Source organism: Lissotriton vulgaris, chromosome 1_2 (assembly GCF_964263255.1).
Source record: "Lissotriton vulgaris chromosome 1_2, aLisVul1.2, whole genome shotgun sequence".
Lineage (NCBI taxonomy): Eukaryota > Metazoa > Chordata > Amphibia > Caudata > Salamandridae > Lissotriton > Lissotriton vulgaris.
Window position 1 is genome coordinate 21,547,690 of NC_141686.1, and position 15,280 is coordinate 21,562,969.

Here is a 15,280-nt window from a genome sequence, read left to right on the forward strand (position 1 = left end):
AGAGTTGAGAGAAGAGAGGCATATGATCAGGGGGCCTATAAACGAGGACACAGACAAAAGAGGATTTGGGTGAGGAGAATTTAAGGGTGAGACAGTCAGTTTTGGGAATAGGGGTCATCATCAGTTCCGAAAATTTATGTTCAGAGCGGATAATGGCCGCCACCCCGCCACCGGTCTTCCCGGCGGGACGGTTTGCTTGCATGATGTACTAACCTACAGGGGTAGCTGCGAGGATGTCAAGGCCTGAGTCCTCGGTAAGCCACGATTCGGCTAAGAGGAGAATATCAATAGTACTCTCGTGCAATAGTTGGAATACTTCGAGCTGATGGCTAACTAAGGAGCGGGTATTTAGATAAGACACCATCAGAGGAGCAAGTGTTGGGGACGTGGAGGTAGTAGGGGGAGGAGAGAGTACATGGAAGGAAGGGGTTTCAAGGGCAGGAATATCAGAGGGGACAAGAATACCGCAGTCTTGGGCGACCCTGGCGGCGCGACCGGAGATGGGTCCTGGGAGATTAAGTCTTTGAAGGTCAGTGAAGGAGTAAGCAATAAAATGGACATTACGACGAGGCCCTGGGCCTGGTCGGCTGCGGACGGGCGCAGACGGGCTTGACTTATGCGCGACTTCGGCGCGAAGTCGGCGCTCCCGCTGCGCTCGTCCGCTGGGCTTCCGCCATATTGCCATTTTATACTAAGGTGAGGGAGCACTAGACCGCTAACCTGCGATGACTAGGTGCAGAGCGGAAGTGGTGTTGCGAGCAGGAAGTGACGCTCCTCTAACTGACCCTCCGTGCAAACGGCACAGAGCCGGGGCGGAACGGGGTCACGAGCGAGGTGAAGTGCAGGTAGGAGTGAGCGCTACAAAATACGCAGCATAAATGAGGAGATAAGTTTTCCAAAGTAAATTTTTCAATGTGCTATTAAAATCAGCAGTTAAAAGTAAGCAGCATCCACAACAAGTATACAACCGCAGCCTAGCTCGCCGCGTTAGTCACTGGCCGGGTGCTGGAATCGGGGATAAATACACGCAGGCTCGGCAACACTAGACCGCTAACCTGCGATGACTAGGTGCAGGGCGGAAGTGGTGTTGCGAGCAGGAAGTGACGCTCCTCTAGCTGACCCTCTGCGCAAATGGCACAGTGCCGGAGCGGAACGGGGTCACGAGCGAGGCGAAGTGCAGGTAGGAGTGAGCGCTACAAAATACACAGCATAAATGAGGAGATAAGTTTTCCAAAGTAAATTTTTCAATGTGCTATTAAAATCAGCAGTTAAAAGTAAGCAGCATCCACAACAAGTCGACCTTTCTATACATGCAGTAGATATTTGTTTAAAACTACTGTTATTTTGCACTTCACGTTTCTTTAATCTTGGAAGTGGATTGCTTTTCATTAAAGTCATTTTTGCACCCACTATCCATTTTTAACCACTCACATTCACTCATTGTTTATGCACTGCTTTTCAGTTACCAACATCTGAGTGTACTGATTGTACGTTGTGGACATACCACTTGAAAAACAAATTTAGCAGTTTTTCACTACCAGGACATGTAAAACACAACTGTATGTGTCCTACCTTTTAAATAAACTGCACCCTGCCCATGGGCCTGCCTTGGGCCTACCATAGAGGTGACTTATATGTAATCAAGGGGAAGGTTCGGACCTGGCGACTTGCCAGGTCGACATAGTATTTTATAATTGCACACACAGTGGCAGGCCTGAGACATGTTTACAGGGATACTCATGTGAGTGGCACAATCAGTGACTGTTCTCATGACGAGTAGGGTAAAGCTGATTTGCATATGGCTGGGTCCAAACTTGGGTGCTTTATTGAGCAGAATAATGATGATGGATTAAACACAGATCTGTGACTGATGTGAGTGTCTGAAAGCTCAGCACTCTGCCCATCATCCTATTGTGTTGGCAAGCCTACTAGTAGCACTGTGGCACCTGGTGCTCTGTACTAGGACGTTACTAGTAAATCAAAAAGGCCAGTCATGGAGAAAACAAAATCCATTACATTTTAGACATAGAGAGCTGGCACTTTAGCACTTGGCAGCAGTGGTAAAGTACCCAGAGTCATAACAAGACAGCAGGAACGAAATTTAGCAGACAGGGGTCCGAAGCACAACCACAGGTGAAAGCACAGCAAAAGATGGAAAATCTAACACTTGGTGTTCCCTTCCAGGTTACAGAACAGGTTGTGAGCCTTGTTTGTACCATGGACAGGATAGATAAGTGATTTAGCTAGGCAATAAAAAGTCAGAATACTGTTCACATCCATGTATCATCCAGAGGACATTCATGTCCTCAACAATTCTAATGTTCTTTTGCCTCATTAGACCCTGTCTCATGGCCACTCTGATGCCAGTGTGCTTCGAAGCAATATTAGGGTGCACCAGCACTTCACAACAGCAATTAATCTAATAAGATTCTTGCTGGACTGCTCATTTTAAGACATACATGAGTCTAATGGGCAATCACCCGGAAGGGCATAGAGGATAGCAAAACCACTTGATCATAAGTAGCCAAGTCAGAATTTATACCTCTTTGAATTTTGATTGTAGTGCTCTTTTGAATAACTCAATTATTTCACATACTAAACTTAGTGTGAATTTTATTTATTTGAAAAGTTTTACATAGCGCTGTCTAGACCCGAAGGTATCAGAGCGCTTTACATGAGGTAGAACATTGTTTCAGAACATTGTTACATAGTTACATCAGTTGCTGGAGCGTCGCATAACATAGAAAGGTAAACAGTATAACATAGTTACATGAGTTACTAAAGCATAGCATAACATAGAAAAAACAGACAAGGGGAAGGTACTTCAGGGGACACAGAAAAAGCAGGCTGGAAAAGGGGGGCAGTCAAAGAATCACAGAGGGAGGAGGGAAAAGAAACACAACGGGGAGACGAGGAAAGCAATGTCTGATGTCCGGCTGGGTAGGTGGCGGCCGAGGGGTGAACCATAGCCAGACTCCTCTATAGCTGCATAGGACAGCTCTACCGGGCATTGGCCAAGGTTGCTTGGGCAGCTCGGTAAGTACAGACAGTTATGGTTTCCGCCCAGGGGGCTCGTCAAAAGTTCAATCTAGAGCACTGGTCACGGTGTTACTGGGAGGCGCCATCCGCCTTATCCTTCAGCTCGCCCCAAGGTCAAGAGTGGTGAGAGGGGACGTGGAAGTCTGCAGATCTACCAGTAGTAGTGAGTTTTGGTCATTTGTGCAGGATCCCATTGGTAGGGGGACCACTCCCAATCCTCTTCTGGGTGTGTCTCCCTTGCAACTGTGGTCACTCACAGAGAGGTCCCAGTAGCATCGGAGAACGAATACAGGATCCCTTGCCAACCAGGGGAGAAAAGCGTGCTTTTGTGGCATATGTGCATGTAAGTAGGCTCAGTTCGAGGGGGAGCGGTCCCCCCGAAACCCAACCCTCTGTAGTCACCAGTGTATCTGAAGCGTTCTGTCAGCATGCTTCTCTTCCAGCAGAGACAGCTCCCCAAGTAGAGGACGGTGGCCATCTTAGGGTCAGGCACAGAGTGGGTAGCTGGTCTGATTGTGAGAGGAGGTGCTTCCCAAGACTTGCACACTTGCTTCTGCAGTTTCAGGATCACAGCTGTCCCCCTCTAGGGTGGATGCAGCGACATTCAAGGCTAATCATTGAAATGAAGCTCAACGTCGCAGCAACCACAGACGGCTATATTGCTGACTGATTTGCCGGTAGCTACATCATGGGCGCCATCTTATGGCCTGGCTCCACTCTGGATAAGATCGTCATGCTGGTGAAATCAGATTTGTGCAAAAAGCATTCCTTACAGTAAGCGGACACAGTCTTACTTAAAATATTGTTTTGTGTCGCTGATCTTTACAGCACAACTCCGCACGGAAAGATAGAGCGCTTCCCGTACACTTCAGCTTCCATCTTAGTGTTAGGCCACTTTAATTGACGATTGCCGCAAGGTGAGGAAACACTGGTCATGGCAACAAAAGAAATTATGCCTTGTTGGAAAATAAGGTCGGAAAAATCCTTGCGAAGCGGGCGCTGAGGAGGACAATCCGGTTGTTATTCGGTACCTTCTGTGCTTGTTTTGTTGATGTCTTTAGTAATCTGCAATTTTAAATTGCTGAGTTACTTTGTCCAATGAGGATGCAGCAGTGATTCTGCTTTAATCAGCGCCTTACAACCTTTGTGCCTCGCACTCAGATCATCAGTCACCCTGCAGCCCCCGCAGACTTCATTGAATTGAGGCAGCAATAGTAAACATTTTCTGAATCAGCCAAAGGTGACGCTCGGAGCTTCATAGGTCGCTTGGATTCACGAGCACAGCCCCACATCCACGATCAGGGCGGAGGGGTGGGGGAACTCCCTGTATATCCAAAGTTCAGCCACCGCAACCAGGCACGCTTCGGAGGCGGCTCGGATCACAAGCTCAGCCCCAGTCCAGAATCAAGGTGGAATAGGGGTGGGAACACCATGAATGCCCAGAGATCAGCCTCCTCAAAATTCGGAGCCTGGGGCGCACTGCAGGGGTATCAGACTTACCCAGCTGCTACGTGGACGGGACTCAGGCCGTAGATCCACTCCTGGGTCAGAGGAGGTCCCAAGGGACCACCTTCACCGTAGACGGCCTACAGGGGTAGTTTGCCGGTGGCCCTGTTGCAGCAAGACTCAATTCACCTGGAATACCTTAGTGCATCAGCGGGACTCACCAGCATCTGTGTGTCGGGACTCGGCAGTCTAAAATCCATTCCCTGGACAGACGTAGTCCCAGGTGGCATCAGCATCTTAGTCGATGATCCGGGTCAGTTGCAGGGAGAACGGTAACATACACATCCAGAGCTTCCTTGCGGCGATGTGGTAATCCACTCTCAGGTCAGAAACAGTACCGGGGGAGCCCCTTCGTCATAGATGGCTACCGGGTAGAATACCAGGAAAAGCTGCTGCAACCGTGTCCAAATCTTCCTAGCTGGGATCAGTAGCACACTGAAGCAAAGCAGTAACAGGCCTCTCTGCGGCGATATCGAGCAGAGGGGTTGACGAGGGGGCTTGAACGGGGATATTCACAAAAAAGTGAACCTCAGCCCCGAAGCTACTTCTCAGAGCTCCAGCACAGCGGCCATCTTGATTGTAGCATCTTGAATATTTCCGGAAGTACAGTCTCACGTTTGGGAAACATTACATTTATGAATGTATGTTGTGATTGTTTTCTTCTTAAAAACAGTGATTTACTTAAAACTGAAAATGTGGTTTTCATGTACCGCACAACTAGTCTTTATCTGCTTTATGCATTTGGTTCAACGATGTATGCTTTTATTCCCAGTGTTTAATGACTACATTCCTGTTACAGGGTTACTTTCCTAGAGATGGTGTTGTCAAAAATTAGTGACGAGGACCCCGGGACCGCCAGCGGAAGAGACCTGCGCGAGCTCTCAGAGTTCCTTGCGAGGTGTTTTCAGGAGAAATGCAAAGCTGTGCTTCAATTAGCACTACGCACCAATACGGAGGATGAGGTAAATATCCAGAAACACTGAAATGTTTTTAGGATGAAAGGATGCCAAAGAAAATATTGGAGTGGACCCAGTTTGCTGCATGTGCTGGTGACATTCACATGCTTTGCATACTCCTGCCATTTATTGTTGGGCACCACTTGTAAGTTGTTTAGTTTTTCAAAGTAGAAGTTATTCTTTCGAGGTGAATAACATCTCCCCAAAACCTCCCGTGCACCAGGACATATATTCTCTGTTAGATTTGTTTTCATTTGTTGGGTTCTGGCATATCTTTATCTTTAGCAGCTGCAGGACAGTCATGCTACAGGCCCTACTATGGATCTCTGAGACCCCTGTAAAGATCCAATTCCAGTAGATGATAGAGGCTACCATTGAATGATTATAATACCAATCCCTTTTTTTTAATGTTTTTTATTATTGCAAGAAGAAAACGACTTATAGTTACAAATCAAGATACTAACAATAAAAAACTAAATAAACATAAAATAATCATCACATAAGCAATCAGAAGAACAAAGGAGTAACCTAAAAACAGTTTAACAGACGCAAATGTTATAAATCACATTAAACTTAGCCTCTTCTGACTAAATAACCTTAAAGTACATATTTCAAAGTTCAAAGAAATGTTTCCATATTCTTTCCTTCTTTTTTATTGCCAGTGGACCTCTATGTCTTGCTAATGAGAGCTCCATTGTTCTTATTTCATTTATCAGACTAAGCCATTCCAATGTGTTTGGAGATTCTTTTGAAATCCATGATCTTGCTATTACTAACCTGAAACAGGCAAATATTATAGTTATCAAGTCTTTATGCTGACAATTATCTTCTTGGATGTCCAGTAGCACCAAGTGGCCTGTAAGAGGTGGGGTAATAATTTGTTTATTATTTAGCACGTCAATTAGCCCCTTCCAAAAAGTACGTAGTCCTGGACAAGAGAATAGCATATGTTCTATGCCAGCTGCATCCATATTGCATTTCGGACATTTTGTTTTGTTGTTTGATTGATTCCCCTGTGCCCAGCTTGATATTCTTTGGGGCGTGTAGTATAACTGCATGATGGTTCTATACGATTGTAGTCTTAAATTAGATGAATGGACTCATGTGTTTATATGAGATAAAGAAGCTGCAATTTGTGTGGGAGTGATATTCATACCCAATCTGCAAGTCCATTTAGCTGCAATTTTAATGCCGTCATCTGTTTTACCCCTGATTAAGAGTCCATAGCCCAAACTAATAAGTGATTTTACTTTGTCGGAATATAGACATATTAATAGATCTGATTGGGCCACTTTGAATATTTTCATCTTTCGGTGTAGATAGTCTCTTAATTGAATATATTTGAAATGCATTTCATCATATAGATTAAATATTAGTTTTAATGTGTCAAAGTCCATAAGACCATTTGGGCCATATAGATCCCCCAATGTATTAACGCCATGTCTAGCCCAAATATTTCCTGCCCGTCTGAGAAAATATCCGATAAGCCTGGGTTGCCCCTTAGTCTAAGTTCCGCATTAAAAAATTAGATGTTATCAAAGATCATGATTTGGTCCCAAATTTTTTTGATATGTTTAGCCGTCTTAAATTTAACTCGTTTAAAGTAATTAGGATTGTGTAAACGAAATAGGAACTGGTTGCTATCTGGTCCCAGCATGTATTGGTGATAAAATAATGAACTATCATCTTTCAATAAACTTCTTATACGACGAAGAAAAGTCGCAAGGAAATATAACTTAAAGTCGGGGAAAGATAGTCCCCCTTTTCTATTGGTAATTCTAAAAATGTTATAGCCCTACGTGATTTTTTGTATCCCCATAGGAAACTGCTGCAAATGCCTTCTAGTTTTTAAAAAGGAGTCTATTAGGTAGTAGGGGTATAGCCCTAAACAAGTATAGTAATTTCAGTAGAATTTTAATTTTTATGAGATAGTGTGCCCCACTAAATTAAATGGAATCTTGTGCCATTTTTTAAAAATTAGGGTAATTTCTTTTAATAAGGGGTCATAATTTATAGTTATTATCTTGTCTATCTTTGCTGTTAGTTTCATTCCTAAGTAAGTCGCACTTTGACATATGCCAGGTATAGTCTCTGCTGGTTTATAGTTAGCAATGATTTGTGTCTTGCTTACGTTTAATTTGTATTCTGACACGCTACCAAACTGTGCAGCTTCTTTGACTATTGCAGGTATGCCTCTAACTAAATCTGAAGTATATACTGCAATGTCATCTGCAAAAGCAGTTATTTTCAAACTCTTCCTGCCATGATGGGATGGAGCAATATTAGCTTGTGCTAATAGTGCATTTAGAAACGGTTCTAAAGATAGAGCGAATAGCAGAGGGGACAGAGGGGAACCTTGCCTTGTTCCCCTCCCTATTTGAAAGTTATCTGACTCCATTCCCCCATAACTAATCTTGGCCAGTGGATTATCGTAAAGTGAGGATACCCAAACAAGGTATTGGCCCTGAATGCCCATCTTCTTTAATACTTCCCACAAGTATTCCCACCCCACTCGGTCAAATGCCTTTTCCGCATCTAACATTACCATTCCGAGTGGGGTGAGAGTAGTTAAAGCTACATCAAAAGCTGTTATTGCAGTGTTTACATGAGCATTGGTGTCTCTTCCCATCACAAACCCATGTTGCTGTAAGTTGACCAGATCTGGCATGATGGGGGCTAAGCGGTTTGCCAAAATTTTAGAAAATATTTTTACATCTGAGTTAATTAGTGAAATCGGCCGATAAGAGCCACATTCCTCCGGAGGTTTATTTTTTTGAGAAAAAATAATTGTTTGGCTATTTTCCAAGATGTAGGAGCTTTTCCAGATGTAGCTATCTTATTGATTACAGATTCTTGGAGAGGCAGTAGTTCTTGCGCGCAAATCTTATACAGTTCCAAGGGTAAACAATCTTCTCCAGTAGCTTTTCCCAGAGGAAGGGCAGAGATAGCTAGGTTTATTTCAGCTAGTGTTATTTTTAAGCTAAGTTGTTGAAAAGTTTCTATATCAATATCTTTGTGTTGATAAATGTTCATTGAGATATTGCTGTATTATAGCTATGGTGGGGGTATTGTCTGGAGTGTATAATTGTTGATAGTAGTTAACAAACTGATCTAAGATCTGATCCGGTTGTTCATACTCAAGTTGATCAGGGACTTTGATATTTTTAACTCTAGTTTTTGCTTTTTTGTCTGCTACCTTGTATGCAAGCACTTTACCAATTCTATCTCCTCCTTCATATTGAGCCATTTTATACTTGTGAATCTTTGTACAGTATCCCTCTCTAAGAGTCGTTTTAATAGATGATTGTAATTTACACAGCTCTATTCTTAGTTCATCAATCTTAGATGTTGTTTGTATAGTAGCTTCGGCAAGTTGCAATTCTGTTTGCAATATGTTAGCAGTAATTATCCTAGTGGCTCGACGTTTCTCAGCATTTGACCGCAGGATATATTGCTGAGAGAATCCCCTAATACTGCATTTACAAGTGTCCCACATTATGTTTATATTAGCTGAATTAATACTCAGCTCAATAAATTCTTTAATGTGTTCTTTTAATAATATAACAAAGCGAGGTTCTACAAGTAAGTATCTTGGAAAAGTAAAGTGTCGCGTCTCCCGTCTCTGATCTCTTATTTAAATTTCAAATAATATCAGATTATGACATAATTCAATATTGCAATGACCAATTATTTGGTCCGTTGCCCAGACCATATCTATTCGGGAGCAAGATCTATGGGGCGCCGAGTAATACGTATGTCCCGCTATTAGAGGGTGTTTAGAGCGCCATGTATCCTTCAGGTTATGTAATCTACCCAATTCCAAAATCGCAGATCTAACTTTGCGCATTCTGCCTAGGGAGCCCTGCCCAGTGGAATCTATTTTGTAGTTAATAACACAATTAAAATCACCCATGACCAAGAGCTCCCCCTCCCATTCTAATAGCTCTATACTTAGCTGTTTGTACAAAATTGGGTCATCTATATTAGGCCCATATATCAAACATAGAACAAATTGTTTACATCCAAATTTTACTTGAGCAATCGCCCACCTTCCCCGTGCATCTGAATCAGTCTTAAGAATTTCAGCAGCCATTCGTTTTTGTTTAAGAATGGCCACCTCCGGGAGGAGGAGCCAAGATGGCGGCAGAGACGGACGTGTAGTCTCCCGGCTCCCCGAGCCTTTGTTTCCTGCAACGATATCCTGTCTTCTATCCTGCGATAGCGCTACAGCGGGATAATGGAGAAAGTGCGCTGTTGATGTTGGTGTTTCTCCTGTGTCCCTGCCTGCCTGCTAGCCTGAGATATTGCCGAGCTGATCTGACGGCTTTTACCTAGCCCCGGAACCGGGACCCGTGTTATTGTGCACCGCCGGAGGCTGCTGGAGCTACGTGGGTCGATCGATCTGGGGCGGAGCGGGCATCCTGAACCACGCTACTTGCTGTGAAGGAATTTGAACCAGCCCATTGAGCGGAGTGTGAACATCGACCGATTGGGAGTCTATTCTGCTGCTCTCTGTTTGTGGGACGCTGAAGGTGAGCCGCGCTGTGCTTCCCCCGTATCGGCGTTGGTCCGGCTGCCATGGCTCACCCCTACGTTAACTTCTGCCTTGAGCCGAACAGGGGGGATCTTTCGCTGTGTGTCACCCATTCCTGGCGGGCCCAGACTGTACCGGTAAATTGGACCCCGGCAGTTCAGTGCAAACTTCGCTTGCGTGCCTTTGTGCACCCCCTGACGGAATGGCCATGGCGGCTGGCTCCTCCGGGGTGATGGTGGGTTGCACCTCGGCTCCTGACTGGGTCGCCCTGCACGGACTCGAGCGGAGTGTGGGACAGTGTGCTGCGCCTCGAATTGCGGATACAATGGAACATCAGTCTGTATTAACCTGCACCTCTGTTCTCGCCGCTCTTGCCGAACTGAGAGCAGAATTGCTTGAGGGCTTTCGAGTGTTAGGAGAGAAGCTTGACGGAGCTGCACTCGGGTCGGGATGTATATCGCCAGCCTACTTTCCTCGCTGCATCGTTCAGCCCCCACTGTGCCCTGACCGTGATACATTGTTGCCGCGCGAGTGCACAATGGAGCAATTTCCTGGCAGTGATAATGTTTGCGGACTGTTGTCCGACTACCCCAGCGATGCTACAGTGTTTTCTTCCCTGCTGGAGTTTGCAACCTCGCCCACGGTATTCATGGCGCCGCTGGCGCAGCAACTAGTTCTCTTGGCTGCCTACGCCCTGCAAGCATCGACATCATTTCATTGTACTCTGCAACATCATGCGAACCTGGAAACGCCACTCCCTTGGGTCGATGGAACTGCTTGTGACTGGCGATGTCCATCTTGTTTTCGGGCATCTCTTATCTGCCGAGCGCGGCCATTTTGCCTCTTTGTTCTGTCTGGGGCGGGCCCTCTTCGGGAGCCATGTTCAGGGGACGCTTGCGAACTGGCCAGGGCTAGGGGATTCCTCTTTGCAAATTGTACTTGCTTGGCGGGTGGTGACTCGGGATGGGGCGCTTCCTCAACACGTGCTGATGTGCTATGAGATGACTCTCCCCATTTTATTTTGTGCTTGATACTCTCTATTCTTGCTTTTACATATGGGGTTGGGTGTATTTTATGGCTGGGGAGTCCGGGAGACTCGGGATTTGGCCCTCCTCTGGCATTAAAAGGTTTCCTTTTTCTTTTCTTCCTTTCCTTTGCCTCTATATTTCGGGTTCTTTATTGGGCGACAGGCACACTGCTGGGGGGGGGGGGTAGGCCGTAGCCTCTGCATGCGTGTAGGGTGGGGGGTGGGGGGTTGGGGATTTAGTTTTTCCGTTTTTGGTTTCTATGGGCCTTATTTTTCTCTTTACTCTTATGCGCTTTTCTTCTCTTATTTCTGTCTTGGGTCCGCTAATGGGATTGGTAGGGGGTGGGTGGCAGTGTACATGGAGCACACTGGTTGGGCGACAATCCTGTTGTTTATATTCTTGAGCCGCCATACTGCCTGGGGGGCGTTAGCTTCTACTGTTGGTTTTCACGTAATGATGTTGCCTGCTTTTGTTGTGAAGCGATTGCACGGACTTAGCTCTCCTTGGTTCACTATTCTTTAATTATTTTATATTTGGAACAGAAAAAACCCTTAAAAATTAACCTTCAATGCTCCTGTTTCTCGGTAACAAGGTGATATCCAGTGTAACATTAATTGAATGTCATTTCGTGTTGATGTGCTACTGAGAAACCGTATTGCTCGCACTTGTGCTCTTAAAGTATCGTGGCCGGCCTGATGGTTGTGGGCCCGTATTTGTCCTTCTATTATTGCACAATAAAGGTTTACAAAAAAAAAAAAAAAAAAAAAAGAATGGCCACCCCCCGGATTGAGGCTCCCAACGTTGAGCATACCACTAACTCGTAACCCAGTTGAGATAATAATTTTCTATCCTGATAGCTAATATGTGTTTCTGACAAAAGCGCATAATGGGGTTTATACATACCAATTTCCTCTTGTTCTAGTCCTCGTTTTTGCTTGCTATTGAGACCTGCAACATTCCAAATTAATAATCTTAACTTAGACATTTCTTATATTAATAACTTTAGTTCTCCTCTGTACATAATCTTTATTGAGCAAACATAACTTGCTTTTATCTAATGCATTTTTCTTTCTTGCAATATAAATCTTTCCCCCGTTTTTGCACCCACCCTTGCCCACAACCCAATCCCACCCCTTCACCCTCCCGTCTCTGAGGGGGGAGCACCCCTCTAGCCCTTGCTGCCGTTGGAGGGGCAGCATAGTGAAGTGTTAAGCATGGAGACTACCCCATCTGCTTCCAACACAAAAAGTCTTCAATTAATCAAAGAGAGAGAGAGGAAAGAAAAGAAAAGAGACAGACAGAAATATGACCCAAAGAGGGAAAGAATTTGAAATATGAAAGGGTGATAGAGAAAAGTGAAAAGAATAAAAAAACATTACCTCCCTAGACATATTTCATTTAACATTACAAAATCAAGTATTGCTCGGATAGTCAGCTCGTCTGGGGATGTCTCTTATGAAGTTATTTCAGTTATCTCTTTCTATCCTACGCGTACTTCATTTAACATTGGAAATTCAATTATCCCTCAAAGAGTCAGCTGATCAAAAATATATCCTATTACAGTTTATTTCACTTGCCTCTTTCCATTGTAAACTTTTCCAGAGCCTGGACTGCTTCTTCCGGTTCGGAAAAGAAGAATGGTTGGCCATTTCTGATCACCTTAAGGCGAGCAGGCTTTTGTAGGTATACTGTACAGCCTATAGCCTTAAAGGAATCAATCACTTTGCGAAGTTCCCATCGTCGATCCATAGTGCCCTTACTCAAGTCTGATCGAACAAAAAAGGTAATGTTGTCAATAGTGACCGGACTATTAGATTTAGCTTTGAGAGATACTGCCTGTCTCAACAAAAAGTTCCCAAAGTATATCAGAAATGGTCTAGGAAATTTACTGCTTTTGTTCTTTTGAAATAGAGGCAGCCTATGCACTCTTTGCAGTTGAGAATCCCAGTCCCAATCCGATAGGTTGATGAAGGCTTTTTTAAATAATTTCACAACAAATGCTCATGGGTCAGCCCCTTCCATGCCCTCGGGAATTCCAAAAAGTCTGAGGTTGTGTCTGCGCGCCCCATTTTCCATGTCCTCCACTTTGGCTTCTAATTTGGTTACACGTGTTGTATGAGATCTTGTTAGTAACTCCGAGCAGGTTGCGCCTTCTTCCACCTCCACAATCCGTTGCTTTAAATCCTCTATCTCCTGTGTAACCCCTCCCAGCTTTTTACAGACATCACTCATAAATGCCTGCAGTTTGGTATTATCCTCCCTTAACTGTAAATAATGTACAATTTAAACATAGTGTTTGCGGACGAAAGAGAAAGCCGAAAGCCGAAAGAATTACCTTAAATTTTCCCTGAGCCGAGAAAATTTCACAGAAGCTGTCTCCTACCATAATCCGATATTGATGCTGCAGCTTGTTTGCTGAATTAGCAGAGGCATTCTGCCGGTCTGGAGGTTCAGTAGTGCCTCCCCCCTTCGTGTATTCAGCAGGGCGTGCTGCAGGGCGGGTTACAGCTTGTACTACTCGCAGCTGTGCTTAACGCCAAACGAAGAACGGACGCCGCCCCCGGCTGCAGGGCAGGGGAACGCTGCAGGGCTGATGATATCGCAGCAGAACACCCGATCCGCTCGGACTGGAAGGGTCGGAAAGACTGGGAAAACCGAAGGCACAGGTACGATGTCCACGATTTCTATGTGTGAAGCTAAAACAGCAGACTCTGCTCTGAAAAGCAAAACGACCACGGGCGTGGGGGCCGGTGTTAAAGTCACAACTAATACTGCGCTTACTAAACAAGTAACCCATCTGGCTGTGCCTAACACAAGTGCTAGCAACAGTATTGACCTACTGGGTAACAGCGATATAATATTAAATCACTCAAACCTGCTATCTCCTGATGAGCTTATCCTCCACTACGACGGATACCGTATGTAGTACTTCAGGAAATGCCCGTACAAACCCATGACAAACTACCTCACCATGCTAACCCCCTCACACAACTTCGGGGTCATCTGCAACATCAGGGCACTGAATCTTTGGATGTGGCACCTAGAATCTTAAAGTGTGAAGAGTTTACCATACTCATTCATCCCATTCAAAAGGGTACATCTAGCTGCTCTGGTAGCTTGCCTGCAAAAAAAGAGAACCCCAGTCAATATGTGAGATACTTCTTGTTCTAGAAATTATGGAAGCCATCTGAGAATGCAGTTGTTTCCTTTGTGAGAACTCGTCATTGTTCTGAATCGGCTCATAGGGCTGCCATTTGAACAGTTACGCAAAGTTCAGGTCATCAATAGAACAAATCCCAATTTTCTGTCTCAGGTCATCTCCTGGTCCCATGTCAATTAATCCATCGATTTGCCAACTTGTTTTTCCCCAAACTCAGTTGATGTTTTTGCAGACTAGCCCCTATGTACTGAATTAGCCATGACAAAACCTTAAAAAGGCTGAATAGCTCTTCGTAGATTGTTAAATGTGTTCAAGTTTGCTTGCCAAAACAAAGCTATGGCTGGAGCACACCCCGCTCCGAAAAAAGGAGCTGTTATGTCTTTCCTAGGTAATGTGTTTATCAAAAAGGAAGAAGGAGGAATAAATGTCCTATCGGTTCCCCAAGACTGGACAATTTTAATCAAAAATGGATAGGACACTTGTAACCACTTTGCCAAGAGATAAGTGTTGAAAAACCCTCATAAACGCTGTGTTTCTCGAGAAGCGGTATATCTTGGTCTCCGCCCCACACAGACGTTATGGCAATAGTCATAGGGTTTGACAACTTGTATCTTGCCAGCCTCACCTGAGGCAATCTCTGGTGTATCGTGGCAGTATCCAGAGATCTGCAAAGTATTTTACCCCACTGGAAAGTTGTCAAATAAAAATAGTCTCCAGACGACTAACTACTCTTTATTCATGTCGCTGAACAACTATAGTAAAAAGGTTGGTGGGTATGCTCTTAGGACAATTAGGGGTCCTTAGCATATCTCTTTAAACAAAATACGTCAACATGTTTCTGCTCCCTTGGCCCGTAGGTCTATGGAGCATTCGTCAGGACAAATGAACAAAACAAACTCATCTAAAAATACTATCACTATTTGTGAAGTAAATGGGTTATCTCAACTTAATAGTCTTACCCACTGTGGTTCAAGAAAGTCACCTAAAAATAAGATGAGAGAAAGGAGATGGGGTAACGTGTTTTAAAATTTTCCTAGGTAATGTTCCATTCACAGGC

At 44.5% G+C, this 15,280-nt stretch overlaps 1 protein-coding gene across 1 annotated transcript in view; it reads left to right on the plus strand.

Moving 5' to 3' along the window:
* ATXN10 (ataxin 10) overlaps positions 1–15,280 on the plus strand; it is a 1,037,424-nt gene that overhangs the window by 560,522 nt on the left and 461,622 nt on the right. Inside the window, exon 7 of the mRNA XM_086952750.1 lies at positions 5,345–5,507. Within this exon, the coding sequence (XP_086808876.1) occupies positions 5,345–5,507 (163 nt within the window). The remainder of the gene's footprint in view (positions 1–5,344; positions 5,508–15,280) is intronic.